Source organism: Lepidochelys kempii, chromosome 6 (genome assembly GCF_965140265.1).
Source record: "Lepidochelys kempii isolate rLepKem1 chromosome 6, rLepKem1.hap2, whole genome shotgun sequence".
NCBI lineage: Eukaryota > Metazoa > Chordata > Testudines > Cheloniidae > Lepidochelys > Lepidochelys kempii.
In genome coordinates, this window is record NC_133261.1 from 22,276,694 (window position 1) to 22,303,246 (window position 26,553).

Consider the following 26,553-nt stretch of genomic DNA (forward strand, 5'->3'; position numbering starts at 1 on the left):
TGTAGCTCACAAAAGCTCATGCTCAAATAAATTGGTTCGTCTCTAAGGTGCCACAAGTCCTCCTTTTCTTTTTGCGGATACAGACTAACACGGCTGCTACTCTGAAACCTGTCAGAAGGAACAGACACTGCTAGCCCCACAGCTGACACAGAACAGTAGAGCGCCACTATTCTCAGTTGAAGTAGAATAATCAATACCAACTGAGACTATGACTTGTACTGACTAACATTAACAGCCATATTTACCATACACACTGCATAGTATTCACCAACTCTCCCAAAACAAATAGGCAAAAGCAGAAGCTTGGAAGGCAGGGATTCTACTTTTTATAAGTCTGTAACCCATCTCACTGCCATAATATTGAAACCTAGTTAGCCAAAGGGATTAAGTTTCTGTGTACAAACCAAAAAATTATCTGCAATCCCAAAACATTCAAAATAGTAAGTGGAGAAACAAACATACAATATATAAAATAGAATCATCATAATAGAGCAAAACCTTCCCTGATTCCCCATCCACCTTCTCTCTGAGCTCAGAGATTCACTCAGCCGCTTTTGAATCCGAACAGAGCCAAAGATGCCTAGGCCAGAGCAGCCGAATTTATTGGCCCCCAGACTAGCTTTTTCAAAGAACCCACCCTACTTAGCAAGCTCATCCTTCTTGGTCACCATTATAAAGGGCATGTGATTAAGGTATTCTTTTCCCCTGTGTGCCACATTATAGCTGAAGATGTGGGCAATTAGCGGTCTTCCTTTACAATAAACTCTTAATGCTAGAGTACAGCTGACACCATACATGTCTTGTTTTAGTTTCTTTTGGGGGGGGGGGAGGGAATTAGTCTTTTGTTCCTTCCTTTGGTAAGGGGATGAAGGATTCTGATGTGTTGGGGAAAGGTGTTGGAGTTCATCTCTCCAGCTAATTATCAGTGATATTTATGGCCCTGCAATGAGTACTCTGTGAGATCCCTGTGGTCCCTAGGGAGCTCATTGTGCAAGCAGGGCTTAGGTGGGGAGCTAAAAATCGCACATACAATCTCTCCCCCCCACCCCCATGTTAAGTAACTCCTTGTTTTCATCTCTCTCTAATATGCTTTTCCCTTACCTCCTCCTGTCCCTTTAGATTTCTTTTCCCACTTGCTCCCCAAACCCACATTATTTTTGGCCTTTATTCTTCCCTCTTTTCGATCTTCCTTCTCATCTATGGGGAAAATGAGAGGAAACAGTGTCCTCCTTCTCTTTCTTCCTCCACATATCTACCTGATGAATTCTCTCACAATAACATGCTCTGCCACTGCTCTGATCTGCCTGCACTTGTTTTGTTCAATGACTATTCTCTTTCTCCTCCCAGGACTGTTCTCCCTTCTCTGCTTACCCAGAGACACAAGAAAGGTCAGGCGTGACATGATAGTGAAGTAGTCTTTGGGCCTGACTTCCAGAGGTGTTGAACATCTGTAGCTCTGACTGGCTTCAGCTGGAGAGAAGAGTGCTCAGCATTTGTGAAAGCTAGGCCCTAGCTGGTTGAATCCTGTTGCTTCTGCTCCCCCCCCCCCCATAGGAAAGTTAGGCTCCTAAATACCTTTGTGAGCATGTGCCAAAGTGCTCTGGCCAGGAGCAGCTTAAAAGGTGGTTCTCTGCTATTAATGGATAGTGCCTTGCACCTATTACTTGTTTTTTCCTCTTTTAGCCTGTCTCTTATCTTAGCTAGAGGGGGATGATTTAGGGGTCTAAGCTTCATGCTTGAAATGCCTAGGCTCCCTGATCAGCAGGGATGACTCAGCCACTCTGTCTTCAGAGGTTGAGCAACTGAACTCCATGCACACGGTCTCTCAAAGTGAGGCTCTGCCTGCTATCTACAAGCACTGAAAAGCCCAAGTACTTTTCCATGAGAGAAAGGGGCGGTCCTAGTGTCCCTTGTGAAAACTCCAGGGGTGTGGTGGAAACACTTAAGCAATCTCCTGTGTATATGACTACAGGGCATTAGTCATGCTAAGGGTATGTCTTCACTACCCAAATCGGTGGGTAGTGATCAGTCTATCGGGGATAGATTTAACAAGTCTCATCTAGATGCAATAAATCGACCCCGAATCGACGCCTGTACTCCACCTTGGCAAGAGGAGTAAGCGAAGTTGACAGGGTAGCCGCCACGGTCGACTTGCTGCTGTGAGGACAGCCAGGTAAGTCGAACTAAGATACTTAGACTTCAGCTATGTGAATAGTGTAGCTGAAGTTGTGTATCTTAGTTCGAACCTTGCCTCCCCAAGTGTAGCCCAGGCTTAAGTCACCAACTGTTTCTCTCCTCCCCCTTTTCCCTTTCTATGCTTTGTTCTATCGCCTTCATTCCTTTTCCCGCCATCTGGCTTGGCTCCTCTTGGTAAGTGCCACCACCCCGTTCCTCCCTATATGGTTCTAGTCTCCTGCCTTCAGCATGAGAGCTCCACTCCTGGGATTTCTGCACAATCGGGAATATTCCTACACTAGCTCTTTCTGCGCTCTGAGATCCTGATGATGGGGCACTGCCCGATAGACGGGAACAGGCCCCTATCAATTCTCCAGACTCCCTGGTCTCCAAGCGAAGTGGAGGATCGTCCCACAACTTGGGAACTCAGAGGGGGAGCTCCCATAGGAAAGGTGGAGCAATTGTAGGAGTGACCTAGGCTGGACTAACCAGGACATTTTTTTTTTTTTTTTAAACTCTTCTGTCTTATTCCCTTTTTTACTGTCTCATTACTCCTTTCCCTGGCTCCTCTCTCACCATGCAATTTGTTGCAGTGTTTCCCCTTTGCTCTCCATCTTCTGCTCCTTTTCCCCCTCGGTGTGTGTACATCAGGAGTTTCACTCTAGGAGTGGGGAGTCAATTATTTTTATTCTCTACAAATAAGTGCGGCCACCTAACACAGGAAGTGGGGGGTGGGAGGAAAGACACTTGCATAAATTCAGGCTTGAATAGAGACTGGGAGTGGCTAAGTCATTATGCAAGGTAGCCTATTTCCCCTTGTTTTTTCCAACCCCCCCTGCCCTCTCAGACGTTCTGGTTAAACTTGGATTTATGCTGGAAATGGCCCACCTTGATAATCATACACATTGTAAGGAGAGTGGTCAGTTTGGATGAGCTATTACCAGCAGGAGAGTGGGATGGGAGGAGGTATTGTTTCATGGTCTCTGTGTATATAATAAAAAGAAAAGGAGTACTTGTGGCACCTTAGAGACTAACCAATTTATTTGAGCATGAGCTTTCGTGAGCTACAGCTCACTTCATCGATGAAGTGAGCTGTAGCTCACGAAAGCTCATGCTCAAATAAATTGGTTAGTCTCTAAGGTGCCACAAGTACTCCTTTTCTTTTTGCGAATACAGACTAACACGGCTGTTACTCTGAAACCTGTGTATATAATGTCTTCTGCAGTTTCCACAGTATGCATCCGATGAAGTGAGCTGTAGCTCACAAAAGCTTATGCTCAAATAAATTGGTTAGTCTCTAAGGTGCCACAAGTACTCCTTTTTTTTTTGCAAAGAGATTAAGTGTTCTCCAACTGGTTTTCGAATGTTATAATAATTCTTGACGTCTGATTTGTGTCCATTTATTCTTTTATGTAGAGACTGTCCAGTTTGACCAATGTACATGGCAGAGGGGCATTGCTGGCACATGGTGGCATATATCACATTGGTAGATGTGCAGGTGAACGAGCCTCTGATAGTGTGGCCGATGTGATTAGGCCCTATGATGGTGTACCCTGAATAGATATGTGGACACAGTTGGCAACAGGCTTTGTTGCAAAGATAAGTTCCTGGGTTAGTGGTTCTGTTGTGTGGTTGCTGGTGAGCCATTACCCTCTGATCCCACTGAGGGTTACCAAAAGAAACTACACCATTTGCTTAATGGCCCACCTTGATTATGAAATTGTGTTTTACCCATTTACACAGCAGAAAATTTGGCTTTGTTAATAGCCATGAATATTTACAAAAAAGGTAACTTACACAGCATCCTATTAAACCCAAAGCAAACAAAAGTAACCACTAATCAAAGCCCACGTTCCTTTGTGATCACTTGTCATGTTAAAGACCTTACAAGTAAGTTCTGGTTTAGGTCTGGGACACTGTCATTTAATTGTTCTATAAATTACTGTAGGATGCTGTATAAATACTATCTTAATAAAATCATATAGATTGCTGCCTCATATCTAGGGTTATGCAGCTTAAATAAATACCTACATCCAAATAGGCAAACACTGTAAAATACTACTCAAAGCAGTTTTGAGGGAATGATGCACATGCAGAGAGCACATGACTAAGCGGACAATGTACAATGAAAATGCCCAATACAAACTTTTTGAAAAGAAAAGTACTGCAGGACCCACAAAAAGAGAACAGAAAGCTCAGTTACAAAGGGTGTAATACAACCTGCAGTCACTGCCTCAATACTGCCAATAATTCAATATAACAAAGGGGCTTTTATTGCATATGCATACCTAACTTAAAGGCTAAAAAGCCACAGTCTACACAGATCAACTAGAATGGGGGAGCGGGGGCTAAAAAGTATTTTGGGAAAAGGGGGTGAGGTTCTGTGGCCTGCATTGTGCAGGAGGTCAGACTAGATGATCATAATGTTCCCTTCTGAGCTTAATATCTATGAGAACGCTGAAAAAAACTTTAATCTAATATTTAAAAAATAAGCCTAACTATGAGCAGCTGATTTTGCAGCCATGTCAGGGTATTCGAATGAACTGGAACAGTATCGGGAGTATACCACATCTGCATATCCAGCATAGACCACCACAGCAAAGTGCCAATTATTGCTGTTGTGATCTCAAAGTCCCTGGTGGCAAACAAGTTTCTCAGCACTAAGGTGTCCGAGGAAGGCATTGCAGCTTTTGTTATACACTTTTACCAGGGTTCTCAACAGATCCTTCTCGGGACCAAATGCTAGCAGGTTAGTGTGGAATCAAACAGTGATTCAGGCCTTAAAAACCAAACTCTCCTCAAGAATGAGCACGGGAGAAACACCTATACAGAAGAGGCTAAAAAGAAGTCCCTGTGCTCTGAGGATGAAAAGCAGGAAGTGGTTCAAGGATTTTATTGAAACACTTCCATTTAGTATCCCTGACCATTGGGGAGTCACCACGTTTTAGGCCTGACAGCATGGTAACCCACCCCAACAGCAAACTGAGTCAAAGATGGGTGCGTTAAAAATACAGCGGAATAACGAGATACAGTACTTAACTGGTAGCGGAAGAGGAGTTGGGGCTCACACAATTTTTTTTTACTTTCATAACTGACGCAGCAAGCCCAGAAGTGCCAGGGCAACGAACTGCCAAGCCTCGAGGTGCAGGGGCAAAAATTAAGCCCTGATTAGATACCAGCATTGCAGACAAAGCACACCCATAAGTGGCTTGGATTTAAGTCAATTCAGTGTATTTCTCCTAACCAATCTGGACAAGAAACGAAGCATCCCCACCCCTCTTTTGCATTTCAGTCCTGAAATCACATTGCCAACTATGCATAAATTCAAGAGACCGATTTCCCCCCCAACAGCCCCTCGCAGGATTTGCAAAATCCAGGCTCAGCCAAAGCATGTCTAACCCTGCACCTAGAACACGCCAGCCAGAGGCCTGCGCTGCGATTAACAGGCATAAAGCTACAGCTTGATCAGAGCATTTAGCAAAGAGAGAGAGGAAAAGATCCTGTTCCTACCAGATCCCCTGTCTCGGCCTGAAGAGAGAAGCGGAATTCCTGCTCCGCTGGAGACAGCCCTGCCCTGGCGACCACAGTCCCCTCCTCCTGCCTGCAACAGCGGTGTCTACTGGTGGAGAGCAGTCAAGTGCCCAGCAGAGCCGCTCCCCCAGGCGGGGAGGGTGGGCGAGGGAAGTGAGGCGCAGCTGGCTCTGGCTAGAGAGCTCTCTTGGCAGCTCAAGCTGGGGCCCGGCTCAGGCTTGCCCACTGTCTCACATGAGCAAGTGGGGTTTCCTCCTAACTGCGTCCCTCGCCTGAAGCGGGACTATAGCTCGGAGGGAGGCATCTATGACCCACTCTTAAAGGCACAGGCTGATATAGCCATTGCCCTGCAGGGTATTTCAGATTAGCTGCGTGCTGGTCGGTCCCTGCTGCCCCCTTTGCTCTCCTAACCCTTCCTCAGCTTCTGCTACCCAGCTCCTAGCACCTGACTTACTGAAAAAAGAAAAAGGAGGACTACTTGTGGCACCTTAGTCTCTAAGGTGCCACAAATCCTCCTTTTCTTTTTGCGGATACAGACCAACACGGCTGCTACTCTGAAACCTAGCTTACTAAAGAACTCGTACAGAGAAAAAACAGGTCACTTTTAGGCTGTCTCACAGTTTCAGTGAGAAGTGCACCTATGTTCTCCCTCCGGCACCCCTCAAGGGCACCAACTTAAGGTTTCCAGCTCCCACCGCTCTTGAGCGGACATCTGGATCGCTCTCCCTCCTTGACTGGGGTTTTAAGGCTGCACAGCTCTCTGATATCCTAGCACCCCAGTCTGCCTAAAGCCCCCACCCATGCTTTGCTTTCTTTCCAAGGGCTATGACCGGCGTATTGCCCGCAGTTACAAGTTACCACACAGCTCTTTCTAAACAAGCACCTTTATTCTTTAGGTGAAAACATTATAGACAAAACAAAGACAATAAACAGATTTAAACCCACATTAAACATACCTGGCTAACAGCCCTTTCAACGCTTCAGCAAAGGTTAGCACCTTCCCTTGGATAGAGAGTCATGTACATTTAGTGAATCAAAATAAAGGTCATGCATCAATTCAAGCTTATCCTTTTATACCAAAAGCCCTTTCTTTATTTCCTAGTCTCTGGAAAACACAGCTGGAGCTAGTATGTGCAAACCACCGCAAGGGGTGGTGCCTCTCCCGAGTTGTTTACAATCTCAGGGATAACCACCCCCTATTGTTTTAATTTCTGTAGGAGCTATGGTAACCCTCCCCCAAGGAGTCAAACACAATGATACACAAACCATTCATAAAATTAAAATACTGCCCAGGGTTGCAATATCTGTCACAGTCTTAAATATAGCCTTTGTTCTACCTTCCCTCTTATCACTTGTCATGTTAAGTCTAAACACAGGCTCTGATCCTGCAATGAATGCTAGGCAGGTGGACCCCTGTACTGCACCCATTCTAAGTCCTATGCAGAGCTCATTGCAAGACCAGGGTCTCAGACTGTAAGTTCTTTGGGGTGGGGATGGGGACTGTCTCCTATAGTCTTAAAGAGCCTTGCAACACTATACTAACAATAATTATCTCCCTGGTGTATAGCCCTCCCACTCTCTATGTTGTATTAATGAGTTATAAAGTAACTCAGTGCAATATAAACACTTTCACTCCTTCCCCTTCAGACATCAGCTGCCAAATAAATACATAAATAAAAGAGGAGCCCTCTCCTTGGCCAGAAAGCAGGGGGACAGAGCTGACTGAGTGAGGATAGAGGAAGATTAAAAGAAGAAGGCATAAGGGGGTGGCTAACAGGTAGATCAACCGAGAGACAACACAATTTCTCTTGCTAAATTTAATATCTGTATGGAAAGGCTAGAAAGGAAAAAGTAATTGTCTCCCATACATCCCTGTGAAATTACTTCCGTTCAAGCTCTGGGGTAAAGGCCAAAAAGGCACATTTTGCTGAGTGCACGGATGGGAGATTGCGGGTGGGGCTGGAAAGAGTTGGCGCTAAAGAAACTAGTGCTGGCGGTGCTAGACAAAATACTGGACATGCTGACCCAGATCCTGGGAGTTAGGGGCCTAAATACCTGTGAGGAGCTGGACTGGCATTCTTAGGTTTTCCACCCTGAAGAAAAATAAATCCCCCTCTTCACCCAATATCAGTGCCCAAATGCTCCCCAGGGACAGTAGGGAATGTTCCCCTCAGGGAAGCAGCCTAGATGCTAGTAGAGAGGAATCTAATGAGAGAGGACACAGAGTTACCAGGGAACTAAGACAGCAGTGTGAAGGGGAATCCCAGATACCATTGCGGAGAACATGTTTGTTTTGGTTGAAGAGTCTAAAAAAACAATTTTCAGAGGCTTAAAAATGTTCAGCTCTCAGGGAAATTGCTAAGCGGGTTTATGTCCCTGTAAGTGTATCTACCTCCATCTCTTTTACAAACCCTACGGGCAACAGCCTTTCTCCCTGGCCCTGTACCTCTGAATCTCTCCTTCTGTTAGTGAAACACTTTGAAAGATACTGAGCATAGTTGAGCTGTATGTCCTAAGGCTGAGAAGCCTCTGTTCTCAGCCATTTCACATGTAAAAGGAGTGGAAAGCTTCAAGATAGGCTGGTGAAAGTTTGCCCTGTTTGCTGCTATGGTGATTATTTTGGAAGAAGGTGCGGCCATCACAGGGCTTTCCCAGATGCTAAATACAAACCCAGAACACAGGCAGGAGAAATGGGGAGGCTTCCATGACACATCCATCCTCTTATTGCATGAACTACATTCATATGAGTTACTGGATTCTATGTGTCATCTCTCTAAACTGCTTCCTCACTCTAGCCTGCTAGCCACTCCCTTTCTCATTCGTCCTTATGTTTATATCCAAACACTTAAATCCCTTGGGTAATCCCAGCCCACCCCCAACTTTCCAGGGATGGAGCATGGAAAAGCCCATGGCTTTAAAGTGTGGGTATAAATAGTTTACTAGGCTAGACCCAATGAACAGTGAATTCAGAAGTAAATCCCTCCTCCAGTTTTTTTTTATTTTTAAAATATAAGATTCCCTCTTCCTAATTCAAATGATGATTCTCTGATTAATTACAACCAGCCATTCCTCCACAGATTAGCCTCTGCAGCTCCCATCCCCCAAAAGGAAAAGTTAAACTAGAATCAGGTTTTGCCAATCCTGCAATACTTGTTTGGCTGTGTACAGATCTCTGAAAAGGGAGTCAGTGAGAGACAGCAGCTAGCTATTTCCTGCCTTGGTTTCTATGCAACCACTGCTGTTTGGCGACAAAATTTGCCGTTATACACACAATGCCTGATAGAGAGACACACACACACACATTTTTGGTCATTTTCCCTCCTCCTGTGTATTTTATTGGTGATTCCCCTCTTTTGCATTGTATCTGAATTCTGTTAGGCTCCGGAGAGGACAGCAGAACAATGTTGTGCTAAGGTGTTTAGTTTTTCTTTTAATTTATGGTGCAACTTTATCAGACCTATTGTGATTGTAACAAATGAAGCCTAACATGAGCAGATCTTGGTTAGCTCTGGTACAAAGTGCCAGAGCAGATTTCCTGGGGAAAAAAAAAACAGATGGAGTAAGTCTTTATTTTGATAACTTCCTTACTGCCTGAGCCTGCAGACACCTACACATGCTTAACTTTGAGCACAGGAGAAGTCCCATTAAAGGCACTTCTGAATATCATGCCACTTAGTTAGGGACTAAAGCCTGTAGTTAGGTATCTGAATTCATGGGCTCACGTTTGAAAATATTAGCTGTATTTTTTATGCAATTCCTGTACTTGTTGGCTAATAGTCCTCAACCAATCAGGTTATATTGATCTGTGTAATTACTGTATTTTCTCTAAATGTATAGCAATTCTACTATAAATGAACTGTCTACTATAAATCCCACCATTCTGATTTGTTACTGCCCTCTGACCTTCCTCATCCCATATTCCCTGCAGCAAACATGGCCACCTCTATTTCACAACCCTATCCTTCTTCTCCCCTGAACTAATATTTCCCTGTGACAATCTGGAGAATCTGTACAGCTTATGAATTCTGTTTGATAGTGGGGACTCTATATCTGGGTCAGTCAGCAAACTTCATTTTGAATGTGTGGCGCTTCCCTTCTCTGATGTCTTTTCCCTCCATATTGAGCTAAAACCCACAGGAGGTGACAGGAGAAATTATTGCACCTGGCACAGGGCTAACATTAGAGGGTCATTAAACATTGATGATTGTCCATTGAAATGGAGCACCCTTGGACAAAGTGATGGCTACTGCTCTGGGCAAACCAGTTTTTCAACTCTGAACTCCAGGAGGTGGTAACTGAGCAATTGATCTCTTGGTGGTGGATTTAAATCACCAGATAATCCTAATCAGGGGGTCACCTGAGAAAGGGGATTGAAGAGTATAAAATAAAGAATCTCTAGCCTCTTATCTGAGAGGTAGTGGTGAGAGGAGATTCAGCAGGAGGGGGGATGGTGAGGCTCTGCTCCGAGATCCCTTAAAAGATTGTGGCCTAAGCCCAACAATCCTCAAAAGCGTTTAGGAACCTGGGGTATGGAAATGTCTAGGTAATTGTATCATTTTACCTAGAGCTGTATATTTCTTGTATTGGCTAAAATAAAGAGTAACTGTTTTAGAATCCATTTGTGCAATGCCTGTGTGTTATGTGCTTTGCCCATCACATGTTAAATGGTTTCAGAATAACAGCCGTGTTAGTCTGTATTCGCAAAAAGAAAAGGAGTACTTGTGGCACCTTAGAGACTAACCAATTTATTTGAGCATGAGCTTGGGTGTGCTTCAGCAACTGGATTGCCCTTTGGGATGCGGGGAATTTAGCACTGGTCCTGGGAGCTTAGGACAGCTGGATCATCAGGCCCCATTTCTGTGACGGAGTAACAGGTTGCCTGTGCTCAGAGAGGAGGACAAAGCAAGAGAGAGTTCTGGAGCCTACCTAGACTAAGGAGAAAGCTTAAAGCATAGCTGGCCCAGTGTGATGAGAGTCCAGTAGGGGAAACTTTACCAGGACTGTGATATACCCCACCTAGTTGTCCTTGACCCTGAGGCAGTTTTAGCCCCTCACCCCTATTAAGAATTGCATTTTAATCTGTCTATTTTTAACCCTTTCTCCCCCCATTTCCCAGCTGTGAAAAGACTAGTTACATGTAAGGGACATGGAGGCATATGTGAGACTCCACCCTTCAGTGCTGCAGTTAATGAACCTGGAGAAGGAGGTGGAGCAAGCAGGAAGCAAAGTTGCTCAGAAACATAGGGAAGAAGTACAGATAAGGGGCAATTAGTTTTCACCATCTGTGCCCTTGAGCAACATTTCACACCTGGTTGGCCTTTCTTCCCCCCTGCTAGTCTGGGTTTATTGACTTCTTCTAGGGGCAGGGAAGAGCAGGTGGACTGAAGAATATCAAGGGTGGGGAGGCAGCTATGTTTCAGTAAAACAATACAATGGTGGCGTTCTCTATTAGCTTGGTAATACAGTACCTGTGTCCTAGGCTAACAAACTCGTCAGCTTTTGGCCTTGAGGTTTATTTAGCTTGGCATTAGGTTATTATTTTATAACTTGAAAGTGATACCTGTTTATCTTTTAAATAAACAGCTGACCGCTGCCTGCCTCCCTAGCGAGTCCTTCTGTGAAAGAGGACTTGGATGGTCTACTCTACGCTTTGCAATGCACCGATGATCGTCTCCTCCATGCTGCCGCTTCAGAGCATGGAAACCAGCCATCAGGGGACAGCTTAAAGGACCTCTGCAATAGTGGTAGCCATGCCCCACCAGGCAACAGTTTTCAGGCAAATGTGTATCGGTCCCCTGGAAAGCTCAATCTGTGGTGACCGGAGATTTTACCAGTGCAGCTGATGACAGTTGCTGCCTATATCAAAGGGGAAGAGATGTCCTTTTTGTGTGTCTCGGGATTGGAGAGAGGTTTCCGCCTCCGTTTTGCACGTTCCCAAGAAGTGGCTGGGGAAGCATGCTCCTGTACCCTTCATCCCTGCCCTACTGGCCTGATCCAAATCCCCCTGAAGCTGATGCTCTGGTTCCACCAGGACAGGCAATCGGTTTAAACGTCCAGCTGGGGATACCCTCTGCGTAGAGGGGCCCCAATGGTTTAACAATGGCCTAGCTGGCTCTGTGCCACCTGTTGCTACCCAGCCCAGTGTAGTAAGTATTCCAGGGCAGGGACAAGCAGGGAGCCTGGCTGAAGTGTGCCATCTCTGGCAATCCTTGGCCAGCATGATGGTCCCTGGAGGACAATTACGGTCAGTATGGAGAGACTGCAGAAAGCTTCCTAAAACCCAGCCCCTGGGAGGGCTGCTGAGCACAGCTTGCATGCACCTGGGCCAGAGATAGGCTTGGCAGAATCCAGTTTTTATTTTTTGTCATTTCAACAGATATTTTAAAGTTCCCAATATTTATCTATGTGAATTTTCACAGTTGCAGGAAAATAAGCGGGGGGAAGGCTTAGGGCAGCACTGATAGAAGAGTTATAGGGGGCTCCTAGTGCTGCCAAGGGGCCTGAGATACCTGGGAGTCAGGTGCAGGGGAGGCTGCAATCCTGGCCCCGTGGAGCAGTGAATCCCAACCAGGTAGGAGGACAAGACCCTGGCCATGGGGGAAGCCACCTTGCTATTGAATGGCTCTTGCCAGGGATAGCCCCAGCACTCCTGGCCAGTGAGTGAGTGTTGCTGTGACAGCAGGGCTACTGAGGGTTCCCTGCAGGGTGGGTGACACCGGTTCCCTGCAGGGTGGGTGACACCGGTTCCCTGCAGGCACTAGGTGTGGGGGAAGCTGTGCTTGCTAACCTCAATATTTTGTTGTTGTTGTTGATTTCAGTGTCAGGTGAAACTGACGTGTACCAATGACTAATGATTTAAATTGAATCCTGCCAAGCCTACCCACAGATTGTAATGAGTCATGCTGCTAAATCCTCATGGAACATTTTGATGCTATAATGATGGGCTCTATAGAAAACCAGAGAGGGGAGAGAGAACAAGCTGGAAAAGTCCAGAAAACTCTCCAGCCTGAGGGGCACTGTATATAATTAAACTATAGCCAGCTAGCTATATAAACTGCCAGAAAACAAATAGCCACTCATATGAGATGTATAGATACACTGGCCCATCTGCAACCCTTCACCCATTATCTTCCAAGTAGGGCTCTCAAACAATTAAAAAAATTAACTGTGTGATTAATCATGCTGTTAATAATAGAATATCATTTATTTAAATATTTTTGATGGTTTCCTACATTTTCAAATATATTGATTTCAATTACAAAGTGTACAGTGCTCACTTTATATTTTTATTACAAATATTTGCCCTGTAAAAAAAAAATAATCGTATTTTTCAATTCACCTCATACAAATAGCATAGTGCACTCTTTATCATGAAAGTTGAACTTAACTCTACATGTGTATGTACAAAAAAACAACAACCCTGCATTCAAAAATAAAACAATGTAAAACTTTAGAGTCTACAGGTCAACTCCTGTGTTCCCTCTAATTTTTCCCCACATGGGTGCGGAATGAATTTTGTTATGTGCACCAATATGGAGGTGATGGGGGTGAGGGACTCAGGGCTGGGGCAGAGGGTTTGGAGGTGGGTGGGGGGAGGGATGAAGGCTCTGGCTGGAGGTGTGCGCTTGGGGTTGGGGCCAGCCATGAGGGGCTCAGGGCTGGTGCAGGGGATGAGGACTCTGGCTGGGGGTGCAGGCTCTGGGGTGGAGCTGGGGATGAGGGGTTGGGCTCCGCAGGAGGGCGCTCTGGGGATACAGCGGGGAGAGAGGACTCCCCCTAGCTCTCTCTCCCTGCAGCAGCACCTGGGCTGGGGTCGTGGACAGGCACCCCTTCCCCGGCCATGGCTAGGTTTGGGCAAGGGGGAGGGCCGCGGCAGGTCTGGGCCTGGGTTGTGGCCAGGCGAGGGTCACCCCTCCCCTAGCCGCAGTAGGTCCCCGCTGGGTGGGTTCTGCAGCTTACAGAGAATTTAGGTCCACTCAGTCCTACTTCAGACAATTGCTCAGACAAACAAGTTTGGTTACAATTTGCAGGAGATAATGCTGCCCGCTTCTTGTTTACAATGTCACCTGAAAGTGAGTACAGACATTTGCACGGCACTGTTGTAGCTAGTGTCATGATATTTACGTGCCAAGTGCGCTGAAGATTCATATGTCCCTTCGTGCTTCAACCATCATTCCAGAGGACATGCTTCCATGCTGATGACAGGTTCTGCTCGATAACGATCCAAAGCAGTGTGGACTGATGCATATTCATTTTCATCATCTGAGTCAGATGCCTCCAGAAGAAGGTTGATTTTCTTTTTAGGTGGTTTGGGTTCTGTAGTTTCTGCATTGGAGTGCTGCTCTTTTAAGACTTCTGAAAGCATTCTCCACACCTTGTCCTTCTCAGATTTTGGACAGCACTGCAGATTCTTAAACCTTGAGTCGAGTGCAGTAGCTATTTTCAGAAATCTCATGTTAGTACCTTCTTTGCATTTTGTCCAATCTGCTGTGAAGGTGTTCTTAAAACGAACATGTGCTGGGTCATCATCCGAGACTTCTAGGACATGAAATATATAGCAGAATGCGGGTAAAACAGAACAGGAGACTCCTCCAAGGAGTTTAGTCACAAATTTAATTAACACATTTTTTAATGAGCGTCATGAGCATAGAAGCGTGTCCTCTGGAATGATGGCTGAAGCATGAAGGGGCATATGAATGTTTAGTGTATCTGGCATGTAAATACCTTGTAAAGCCAGCTACAAAAGTGCCATGAGAATGCCTTTTCTCACTTTCAGGTGACATTGGAAATAAGAAGCAGGCAGCAGTATCTCCCATAAATGTAAACAAACTTTTTTGTCTTTGTGATTGGCTGAACAAGAAGCAGGACTGACTGGACTTGTAGGCTCTAAAGTTTTACGTTGTTTTGTTTTTGAGCGCAGTTATATTACAAAAAAAGTCTATATTTGTAAGTTACACTTTCAAGATAAAGAGAAAAGGAGTACTTGTGGCACCTTAGAGACTAACCAATTTATTTGAGCATAAGCTTTCGTGAGCTACAGCTCACTTCATCGGATGCATACATCCATCGGATGAAGTGAGCTGTAGCTCACGAAAGCTTATGCTCAAATAAATTGGTTAGTCTCTAAGGTGCCACAAGTACTCCTTTTCTTTTTGCGAATACAGACTAACACGGCTGTTACTCTGAAACAAGATAAAGCGATTGCACTACAGTGGTTTTCAAACTTTGGGTCACGACCCAGTGTAGGTCGCAGAATGCAAGGCACTGGGTCAACTTGCTCAGTACCCAGGGGGAGGCGACAACTAGTAGTCCCTACCTGTTCTGACACCATGCTGCACCCCAGAAGCGGCCAGCATCGGTCCGTCTCCTAGGCAAGGGGGCCATGGGGCTCTGCATGCTGCCCGCATCCCGAGCATTAGCTCCTCACTCCCATTGGCCGGCCAATGGGAGCTGGGGAAGGGGGTGCGGTACTTGCAGGTGAGAGCTGCGCGGAGCTGCTTGCACGCCTCTGCCTAGGAGCCGGACCTGCTTCTGGCTGCTTCCGGGTTTCAGTGCAGTCCACAGTGGGAGGGCAGGCAGGAAGCCTGCCTTTGCACCCCAGCTGCGCTGCAGACCAAGAGTCACCGGAGGTAAGCCTATGCCCCAACCCCACATTTCAATCCCTTGCCCCAGCCCTGAGCCCCCCAAAAACCTGGAGCCTCAAACCCTCATCCCCAGCTCCACTGGGTCGCAGGCATTGACAATTTTCTTCAACTGGGTTGCCAGAAAAAAAGTTTGAAAACTACTGCACTACAGTACTTGTATGATGTTTCTTGAAAAATACAATTTCTTTTGTTTCTCATTTTTACAGTCCAAATATTTGTAATAAAAATAATATAAATGAGCAGTGTACACTTTGTGTTCTGTGTTGTAATAGAAATCAATATACTTGAAAATGTAGAAAAACATCCAAAAATATGTAATAAATTTCAATTGGTATTCTATTGTTTAACAATGCGATTAATCGTGAATAATTTTTGTAGTTAATTTTGTGAGTTAACTGCGATTAATTGACAGCCCTGCTTCCAAGGTTTTCATTTCTATTACACACAAGTGCTCACTAACCCAAGGGAGATAGCTGGATGTGGAGATCTGGCCAAGGGTTAATGAAAGGCCTGCTGAAGCGAAACCCCTTCCCACCCACACTAAAATAAATTCCGTCAAGGAAATTAAAGTTGAATGGCTGTGATCTACCCCCCTACAAAGCATGGCCAGGGCTGATGACAAATGATAACCATAGAGCAAGCCGAATTGCTTATTGCTCAGACTCTGATTCAGTGTGACTCCAGGGAATAGAACAAATGGCAAGTCTATGGCAGTGTTATGTCAGGACTAACTCCCACTGCCAAAACAGCCTTTTCAGGCCAACCTCCTCCTGCCATCAGACCCCTACTTCCCAGTTCCCCAACTTCCCTTTCCCCCGGTTTCTCCAACTGGGCCCCTACCCCCTCTTAGCTACCCCAACCTCTCTGTAGTGCTATCTTCCTTAGTTCCCTCCAGCCATCCAAACCCCATACCACCCAAAAAGGTGGCTGTCCTCATTTGTGGCTCCTCTGACACCCTTCCCCCCCCCCCCGCCCCATCTCAGCTTCCCTGGCAGTGTCACTGCTCACCAATAAAACCACATTATACAGGGTGCTGTCCAACAACTGAGGCACCATTTCCCCCCTTCCCCCAGCCCCTGGCTGCACCCCAATCCTCCTGGTTCCATCTCCTCCATTACCTTTGAGAGCCTTTGGTGGCCACGGGACTGTCAGCCTTTTACTACCTCCTCTTCCCTTTATCTTCTGGAGCTGGCTGGCTTCCATTTTAATTCAGCAGGGAGACCACCAAAGGGAGCCTCTTAGGGCACAACACACTGCCCTGTCCCCCAGCCAAGAGGGGCCATGGCTCCAATGATAAAGTGAGGTGGATGGGTGGACTTCAGCTCGCTCTTTATTAAGAAGGGTCTGGGAAAACGTACCCACAGTGAGCAGGGATTCCCCCTACTCAGAGGAAATAACTGGTAAAAGACTGGCAGGGAGGGACTCCAGGTACAGCAATATCCTGCCTGGTAGGAATGGGTGAGGAACACCCAGCCTGTGGGGGTGGAGATCCAGGGTACATCGACACTGCAGCTAAGAGGGAGCCCCCCAGCCTGGGCAGACAGCGCCGTGCAAGCAGGGGTTACCCTAGCACACCAGATAGAGCTGTGTGTGAACACCGCGGCACTGGCAGAGTCTCAGGCTAGCCACCGGAGCGTGGATTCAGCGGGGTGGGTTTTACCTCTTCCTCTGCTCCAGACACACGGAAATCTCCGAAGGCCAAAGGAAAGCAAAAGTCTGGCTCCCATACAGTGCTCGCGGCTGTACGAAGGCACTGGCTGCCGGGGAACTCGGTGTAGCAGCGTATGTTGACAATCAGCCGCATGATCGCTTCCTCCGGGGTGTGCATTAGCCTTTTCCTGCTCCAAATCGACTTGCTGCGCGAAGGCACGTGGCTATTGCAGTGGGGCTCGTGCGCGGGGAAGAATCGAAAAGCGCCTGTCTCCCTGCAGTCGGTGTCAGCCTGGGGAAAGCGCCCTGCGGCGGGGCGGTCTGACAGTCTCTGCCCTGCGGGAGGAGAGAGGAGACGAGAAGAGGAACGGGCAGCGTTTCCCCCAGGCACTGACGTGAGAGGGGGAGTTGGAAAGCGACGACACTGGAAACACTGCTGCTGAAACTACGTGACCCCTGGAGAGTGGAGGGAGACGTGTTCCTGGAACAGGGAACTGGAGGTTATGAAGACAACAAAGTAGCGAAGGGGAAGGCGACAAGCGTACGCTACCAGACTGTGGCTATTGAAAACAGGGGGTGGCGAAATGCGTGCCCACCGCAAGCCCACTCCCGTTCCCAGTGCTGCCCCACATAATGTAATGATTGATAGTGCAGTGGAGCTACTCCAATATTTCCAGGTAGAAAACTGGTTAACTTGACATTAAAGGTTACTACCAAAGGTAACAAAAATAATGCCAAGACTATTACAGTTAAAAAAGAAAACCTGGTGCATCTCTGGAAATGGGTTGGACTAGATGATCTCCTGAGGTCCCTTCCAACCTTGATATTCTATGATTCATCCCGAGACATGTATGGAACCTGCCAGGATCACTGGTCCACCCTGCCTCAGCCCAAAGGAAACAGAAGCCCACTGCACGTCCTCAGCTGTGGAGTCCCCTGGGGCATGGGAACCCTGATAGCATAATGGGGTCCTGATCCATGACTTGGGCTCCCGGGTGCTACCGTTATACAAATAATAATAATAATAATAATATACCGACCATCTAAACTAAATCTCCTGCAGCCCCTGTGTAGGGGCATGTTGAGAGTGGGGAAGAAGAGGTGTGGCTTGGGGACCACTGCCAGCTGGTATGGAGTAGAACACTGGGAGGCTGCTCTAAGCTATGGCAGGGTAGCAAATCAAGGAGTTATAAGTAGTTCCTTTAGGCCCATTCATCAGTGCTGCCCCAGAAAATCTAGCCCAAATATTTGAATAGTATTAACAGTTCATACATTCCCTACCAAAAATCTACATGCAAAAATTAACTTTAGACACTCAAATAACACTTTCCACTCTGACCCTTTTCCCTACTATTATGCAATACAGTTGCTTAACAATATGTTAGCTCACAATGGTATATAGTATGAGAAATAAGTGAGAGAATAATTATTAATAATTCAAATCTCATGTTGTTCCATAGCAGAAAGGATAATTTCCGAAGATGTGTCTTAGTTTCAGATTAGTATTAAATAGAAAAGAGTGTGCTTTGGGTAATAAGCATAGAATTAAATAACTACATCATTGGAATGTTTATGCTTTAGTTAGAAGATGTGTGTGCAGTACACCCTGAAGAGCATTGATGATGTAATTTGGTCAAAGACTATAATGGCTACTGTAGCTGTGTTAGTCAATAAGAACAAAACCACTTGCAATGGGTTTAAGAATGTAAGTTAATATTCAGAAGAATTTTCCATTTCAGCTATGGAACAAGTTGCCAAGGGAGGCTGTGGAATTGCTGACATTGGAGCTGATTAAAGTTACTGGAAATTTTATCAGGGATGTGTCCCAGATAAAGAAACCAATCTTGTCACAGGGCTGGGAAATAGATTAAATAGCTAGTTTATGTGTCTTAGAAAGGTCTTCTCTACTGGGTCATCTAATCCATCAATGATGTTTCTAGGACTTTTTTTTTTTTCCACTTGATGTTTCAAATGGCATGAAACTTTGTAGGAGTTTATAGAACAGTTCTCTGGCAGCCTGCAGAGGGCATTGCAGGCTCAGTTTGCTTTTGTCCTGTGACTGAACTCTGCATTATGCTTTTATTTTCCGTGTGGTTTACGTGTTTCAATATCATCCAAGCTTTGCTAGGATTTTGGGGTTAACATGTTTTACTCACTGAAACTGCATCATGAAAATCTATCTTGGAGAGTGAGAGCAGCTGGCCCCTAAGAACAAGTTTACTGGAGAAATGTTCTGCATGTGGTTTGCATAGCTGCTGATGAAAGAGGGGAATGAAATGGATTTTGCTTTCCCATTAAATGCCTGCTGCATGCAAATACCAGTGTAAATTTATATATCTTTACAAGATAGATTTGCTGACATCTGGTTAATTCATATGTTTATGGAATCAGAAAACCTGAAGATTTTATAAGACCACTGCAAAATCCCAGGCTACATAAAAATCACACACTTCGTATACTTTTTGAGCTCTGCTTTGCAAGAGTGTTAGTCAATATTCTCTGTACATTAAAAGTATTGTAGCAAATCCATGGCTTCCTAAGATTATGTGGGTGTTACTATAAAAAGCACCACTTAATCACTTTGCAATGGCCAAGAGTCCCCTTTCAAGTGGAATTTCTGGTAATGCTCTCCCATTTGAACTCTTCCTTCCTCGGTTTCATAAGGACACTTCCCATTAATGTCACTGTCCTGAGTGGCAAAGATACTGTATTAGTACTTTCAAAGATTTCTGTGGAGACCTCCAGTTGTCATGTTGTAAATTAAATGTTATGAAAGAAGCTGAGTGTTTTGCATTGTTATACATGTGTAGGTGTTTGTAGCCCTTCTCCAGATTGTAGCTTGCAAACAATACATTTTCAACGTAGAGAAGTGCAAAAGTGAAGCAGCAGCTAGCAAGACCTTCAGGAAAGCACAACTCATACTTCATATGGTGTATACAAAATATCTACACATGGCACTGATGCAAACAAACAGAAGATAGATGCCAGTGCCTACTCTTTTTAAAAGTGAGTTGTGGCTATATCGCTCTCTTTGATGAAACAGATTAAAAAATGTAGTGCAATAATTCACAGTCCACTGTTGATTTTTGTAACTCTAGGGAGCAGTTTGGCAATCTCGTGAATGTGTAATGTGGTCCTGTCAGCGTGTATGTCCCAAACTAGGGCCCTCATTCCCCAGCCATGGGGCTATCTCACAGGCACCTCTTTTAGCTCTGGCGAGGAAGCCAGGCTTTTGTCACCTTCAAAGTACTTTCCCCTCAATGCACAGAGTGGCAGTGATGAGTTTCACAGGGTGCCACATCCGGCTCTCCTTACTACGAGGAGGGTCATGGAGGTATGAAGACTTTGATGGTAGAAGAGGTATAAGGAGGGGGGACATAAAGACACCTTGGAACAACCCACCCCAAAGTGTTAAAACAATTAAGTGATGCCATTTATTTATTACTGTTGTTTGTGTTATACCTATTGTGCTAGGCACTGTACATACACGTAGTAAGAGACAGTCCCTGCCCGAAAGCACTTACAGTCTAAATAACCAATACAAACAAAGGAAGTAGTAGTACCCCCATTTTACAGGGCAAGGACAGAGTGATGAAATGATTTGACTAAAAGTTAAACAGTAAAATTTCTAACACAGTCAAATATTAGAGCTCAGATTTCCTCTCAAAACCATCCTTCATAGATCACCATCTAAAATTAATCTGAAAACTGTTAATTGAGTCCTTGAACAAACCCTTATAATTTGTTAATTCTGGATTTTTGAATGGTTGAAAGTTAAACTCCTAGAGACTATTAGGAGTTGAGGGATACTGGAAGGGTAATTATTCAATAATGTCTCCTGTTGGACATGTGAACTCTTTATTTGATTTTTTACCTTAATTTCAGATTCTAGTTATTACTTGGATTAAAAAAAACTTAATTCATTTCTTTTAAATAATTATACTTGTTAAATGTGGGTAATGATTTTCACAGCCCTATTTCTTCTTCGTTGTAATACTTGAGTATTTTTGGTATGCCCGTTCTAATAAAACTGGTCTCCCAATTTCCCCCTATGAATATCTTGTCTTTATTTTTCATTATTTCTGGGCTGGACCTTCTGGGTGAAGCAGATATTTTTAATCTTACAAATTTCAACACTAAATGGCATTTGCATTTATTAATGATCGCTTCGGGCTCTTTTAATAACTCCCCACTTTCGGCAAACAGTGCCAAAGATGGGAAGGGATGTTACTGGATTGAAAGAAAACACCCAGGACAGGAGGCTGACGGGAGTGCCTGGCATCCAGCTATTGTCTGAATTCCCCAAATCACGCGCATAATGATCATTTTTAGTGCACTGCAGACTTTGTAACACTGCAAACCAAGTAGTCAGGCAGAGCTACAGTGCAGACAACCTGGGACGGATTTGTATAAAGGGGAGTTCAGATTGGAGAGCAGAGATCTCGTTTTATTTGTTTGTGGCAAAGGAAGAGTCATCCCCCCCGCTTGTATAAATAATAAATGGCATAGATAATTATAACTAAATGCAATAATAAAGGGCCAGCTGGAGCCCCGCCTCCCCCCCCTTTTTTGTTTGTTTGTTTGTATGTTTACAACTGAAATGATTGGTGGCTGGCTTGGTTTAAATTATTTAGCTGTATTGAGCCCCAGGTTTTTTTTTTTTTTTTTTTTCCTGTGGGACTTGCTCTCATTTAATGAAGTTAACACAAAAAAATACACTTTTGGAGAATGCGGGCATCGATCCCGCTACCTCTCGCATGCTAAGCGAGCGCTCTACCATTTGAGCTAATTCCCCGCGTTGGGTAATAGGTCACTCCATAGCCCTTTATAGTCTTCCTCCTAGCCCGCGAACCTTCAACGTCCCCGAGTAGGGGACGGGTGCCGCCGCACAGTCACTGACTGTCCTATGGGAATAACCCACCGGGGCTGTGGTGGGGGACAGCGCCGGCCGGAGAGCGCAGGCGGAGGAAGGACTACATTTCCCGAGACGCATGGGGCGGCTCGTGCGCCTGCGCGCTACAACAGCCCCCGGGAGGGGAGGGGGAGCGGCTGCCCGCTCGCTCGCTCGCTCGCGGAGTCTCATTGTGAGAGACGCCGCTGGCGGGGCTGGAGCCGGCGGCTGCTCGCGCCCTCGGGAGGATGCGCACCCGGGACTGGGGCTCCCGCCGGGACCGCGCGCGCGGACGCCGCCCCCTGCCCAGCGGTAAGGAGCCGGCTCCCCGCGGGGCAGCGGCCGCGGGACCCCCCCTCCCCACGGGCGGGGCTAGGGGTGTGATGAGCGTGTCGGGGCTCGGCTTCCCCAAGGACTGGGGGGAAGGTGCCTCCCCCCGCCCCCCGGATCTGCTGCTGGGTGTCCGCGGGGGGGGGGCGTGTAAAGAGACCGGGGGTGTGTGGGCAGGAGGTGGTATGTGGGGGGAGTGGGCTGGGCTGGGCTGGGCAGGGCGTGTGGGGGCGGGGTGCCTGGGGCTGATGTGCAGGGGTCTGCATGGGGGTGGCATGCAAGGGGTTGGGTATGTGGGGCTAACGTGCAGGGGTCTGTCTGCACGGTGGTATATGCAGTGGGGGTGGTATATGGGGGGTGCGCTGTATGCAGGGCACGAGGTGTCTGGGGAGTGTCCATATGGTTCTGTATGGGAACATGGGAGTATTTCTATAGCAGGGTAATACGGCGGGGAGGTCTGCCTGGGGACATGGGATGTGAGGGACGTCTAGGCATAGATAATCTCTGTGAAAGGCTTGTCTGTTGAGTGGGGCTACAAGGTGTCTGTATCTATGGGTTTCAGAGCAGCAGCCGTGTAAGTCTGTATTTGCAAAAAGAAAAGGAGTACTTGTGGCACCTTGGAGACTAAGCTCATGCTCATATAAATTGGTTAGTCTCTAAGGTGCCACAAGTACTCCTTTTCTTTTTTGTATCTATGGGGAGGCTCTGGGTGTGTAGCTCTGGGGGGTTTGAGTGTAGTGTATTTTCTGGACTCTGTGTGGTGCGTGTATGTATAGGGAGTGGTAGAGGGTGTATGTATATTATAGCGCACGAGTCTGGTAGAAACCACTGTAGTTCGGGACATGTTGTGGCTTTTATGGACAGTTGCAGATAGGCAGGCGTGAAGTTCGTATCAAGAATGGAGACTGGACTAAGATGAAAAAGTTCCTATATTCAACATAAAAACTGAAAGAAAAAATAATTCTTTTATGTCTTTGCTTTTGTTAGGGGAGGATTTGGAATTTTTATGAATAGAATTCATTCATCTAGTCCTGTAAACTTTAAAAATGTAGAAACAGATTCTCTTCAAATATTGGAAGGGAGGGGTAGAAGTGGTATTGGTGTGGGGTTTTCATTTTCCCCACTGGAAAATGATCTTCTCACAGCTAATCTGAACAGTCTGCATGCTTAAGGATTTTACAAAATAGCATGGGTATCTGGGTATCATAACCTTCCTGGTATACAAAAAGGTTTGGTGTGGGTGTTCAACTCAATGCCAGAAAAGTCTGCACCGGAATGAATGAATGAATGCATTCATACAGAGGGATCTCTAAAGTGTTCACAGTCTATTCACAGTCCCTGCTCAGTGTCATTTTTTTCTCTGACTTATACATCTTGATTTTTGTTGACATCAGGTTGGTATACCAATATTCAGAGGTAGAGTACCTGAACTTGTATTATCTCTCTTATTGTTGTATTTCCCCCATGCTTGAAATAACTGTACAGAAAAATATAACCTGAATTCTGGCACCTATGCTTTGTTAGTAGTGAGGTAATCTTGCTTAAGAGAAACTGTTGCATCAGTTATGCTAATATTAAAATAATGATATTTAATAAAACAGGTTAGTAAAACTTTCTTAAGGCAGAGATATGAGACAGTCTTTTTGTATGAAGTTATTCATACAAATACAGAAACTGAAGTGAGCTGTAGCTCACGAAAGCTCATGCTCAAATAAATTGGTTAGTCTCTAAGGTGCCACAAGTACTCCTTTTCTTTTTGCGAATACAGACTAACACAGCTGTTACTCTGAAACAAGTGATCTATCCAGTATCTTTTCTGCTAGAGGGCTTATACAAATTACTTTTGAGTAAATCACAATAAATCCAAAACAAAAATAAAAAAGCAACAAAAAAGTGTAATGCATCTGACCAATTGGGGGAATGCTGTCTGAGTTAAGAATTTCTTCCTGACCCCAGCTGATGATCAGATTATGTCCTGAAGAAAATGACTGAGAGCTTTTGTAATTTTTATCTTAGTTTAGTGTAACTACAACTGCAATTGCAAATGCATGTATCTGGTGTGTTTAGAATTTTAAAAATCTGTCTAAATAATATCTAGCAACATCAAGTTTCATATATGATGTATAGTTATATTTAAAATGCTACCTTTTTAGATTTTATTTTGCTCCCATTTAATTTCTCTTATTTTTTCTCCTTGTAATGTGAAACTTTTTTCTGCTTCTGTATTCTTGTTTCTGTAATGTTTGGTACTAGATAACCAAAACTGAGCACAGTCTTCAAGGCAAATACATATGATTAAATATCTGAATAAAGGTTTTTCCATAATACTTTCTAACCACCCTTGATAGCTGCCTAACATTTTAGATGCTTTGTGGACCATGGCTGCATGCTGAGATGTCTTTATTGAACTGAACATGGTGATGTCTAGGTCATTTATCTGAGCAATCACAACTAATTCTGAATCACAGAAGTATAAAATGGAAAAGATCTGGTAGATCATCCAGTCCATCAAACTCATCAGTATATGTGAGTGGTTTATGTTGGTCCTTGCATTGTGTAGTATTTTGCATTTATCTGGATTAAATTTAATCTGTTACTTTGTTGTCCCTTTAACCAATTTTAATTCTCCCTAGTTTTAAAAGTTTGAATGACTTTGTGCTCACTATATTTTGCGTCCTCACTTTTCACCCCTTGTCCAGATTAATTGAATGCATCCGATGAAGTGAGCTGTAGCTCACGAAAGCTTATGCTCAAATAAATTTGTTAGTCTCTAAGGTGCCACAAGTATTCCTTTTCTTTTTGCGGATACAGACTAACACTGCTGCTACTCTGAAACCTACTACAGTACTGATATCTGAGGCAGCTTGCTATATTAACATCTTTCTCAATTGAGAATTGTATGTTCTTGTTCTCTTTCCTTTCTCAAACAGTTTCCAATCCATAAAAGGTTTCTGCCTTTTCCCTCTGCTTAACAGATTTTCTTAATAGCTGCTTGAAGGACCTTTATCAAAATTTAATCTTTCAAGAACTTATCTCCCTTTTTTTTTTCTCCCTTTATCTACTGTTGTCACATCTGAGAGAATTCTGGTACGTGAGAAGGCATGACTTTAACTCCACAGAAGCTGTGCTGGCTTATTCTTATCATAATTACAGTATCTCCATTCTTGTGAGGTATTACATTCTTTAGTACTATTGTTATTTTTCTCAGTAGTGAAGGAAAAGCTGATGTATAAACACAGTCCCAAGACCACCATTAATATTTTCAAGAGACATGTTGGGCCTTCAGCAATTAATTTGTCCTCTTGCTCCATCACTTCTATCTCTGCTAGTGTTTCACCTGCGTCACTCATAAAGCGTTACCTTAGCTGAGGTGTTCAGCCCTAGTTACCTGTGAGAAATGATGTGCATGCACAGTCTTTAGCTTCTCCACAGTCTTCTTATCCTCTTTGTCTTTTTTACACCCTGCTGGTTTAGAAGACCCCAGGGATTTGCCTGCAGCTTTCTTTCTTTCGTTCGTTCTTTCAATATTCTGAAGCATCACAGAGTTTGTATGTACCCCCTTACTAGTTTACCACACATGCCTTCCACATGAGTGGTGGTGGTCACTGACTGAAGTTTTTGGAAATTAGTCTTATAGCTAAATCGGTGAAAGAGTTACTTAAAGCAGTCACAAGCACGTATGCAGCATTTTTCTTAGACGCTACTAGATTAGGTGCTGCAGGCCAGTTGCTGTGTTGTTTGTGTGTTTCCTGTGACTGAGTCCTGACTGCCAAAATTGGTTGCATCAGTGACTTCAGCAGATGAAATGTAAAAGTGGTAGGGGGCTTTAAAGGGATTAGCTTGTTCTTATCAGCACAAGCAACTGTTTCTCTCATACACTGATTATGTATTTTAATAATGTCTGATGGCTGGTTGCTTTGGGGGAACTCTCCTTGCAGCCAAAATCCTGCTTCCTTTTTCTCCAGAAAGCGACTATACTAGAGTGTATAACCGTATTTTTATAAGGTCAAATAATCATGAAAAAGGGATGCTAGGAAGGTTAAAAATTGAAACTGAAAGCCCACTGGTTTATCTGTGGTTGCATTTGAGCTTTATACTTCTATAGCTGTTGTGCTTTCTTTTTCTGCAGTTAATTACATGTGCTATAGTGGTTCAGCTCTCACAGCTCTGTGTTCACTGTGTGAGTGTTTTTCATGGGTTTGGAACTAGTAAACATGGCAGCTGAACATCGGAGAACAATCTCAGCAAATAGATCTACATTCATAAAGTAAGACAACTGGTGTTTCTAATGGTGTCAGTGGATTTCAGTGGTTCCCTTTAGTTCAATATTGG

At 44.8% G+C, this 26,553-nt stretch overlaps 2 protein-coding genes and 1 non-coding gene across 5 annotated transcripts in view; 1 reads left to right on the forward strand and 2 right to left on the reverse strand.

The window, feature by feature from the left end:
- The window catches only part of LOC140912545 (ribonuclease inhibitor-like), a 35,319-nt gene extending 17,996 nt beyond the window's left edge, over nt 1–17,323 (reverse strand). The window contains exon 1 of one of the 3 annotated variants that reach the window (XM_073347093.1): nt 17,011–17,323. In XM_073347093.1, the coding sequence (XP_073203194.1) occupies nt 17,011–17,077 (67 nt within the window). In that variant the 5' untranslated portion in view covers nt 17,078–17,323. Of the gene's footprint in view, nt 1–5,215; nt 5,317–5,685; nt 5,793–17,010 lie in introns of those variants that run through there. The other 2 variants (XM_073347094.1, XM_073347091.1) reach the window with 2 other exon arrangements.
- A 4,399-nt stretch (nt 17,324–21,722) lies between these two features.
- Nucleotides 21,723–21,795, reverse strand: TRNAA-AGC (transfer RNA alanine (anticodon AGC)). The gene has a single exon. It is a non-coding gene; the product is annotated as a tRNA-Ala (tRNA).
- Nucleotides 21,796–22,031: 236 nt separating this feature from the next.
- LOC140912546 (uncharacterized) overlaps nt 22,032–26,553 on the forward strand; it is a 178,145-nt gene continuing 173,623 nt past the window's right edge. The window contains exon 1 of the mRNA XM_073347095.1: nt 22,032–22,203. The gene's annotated coding sequence lies outside the window, so the exon portion shown is untranslated. The remainder of the gene's footprint in view (nt 22,204–26,553) is intronic.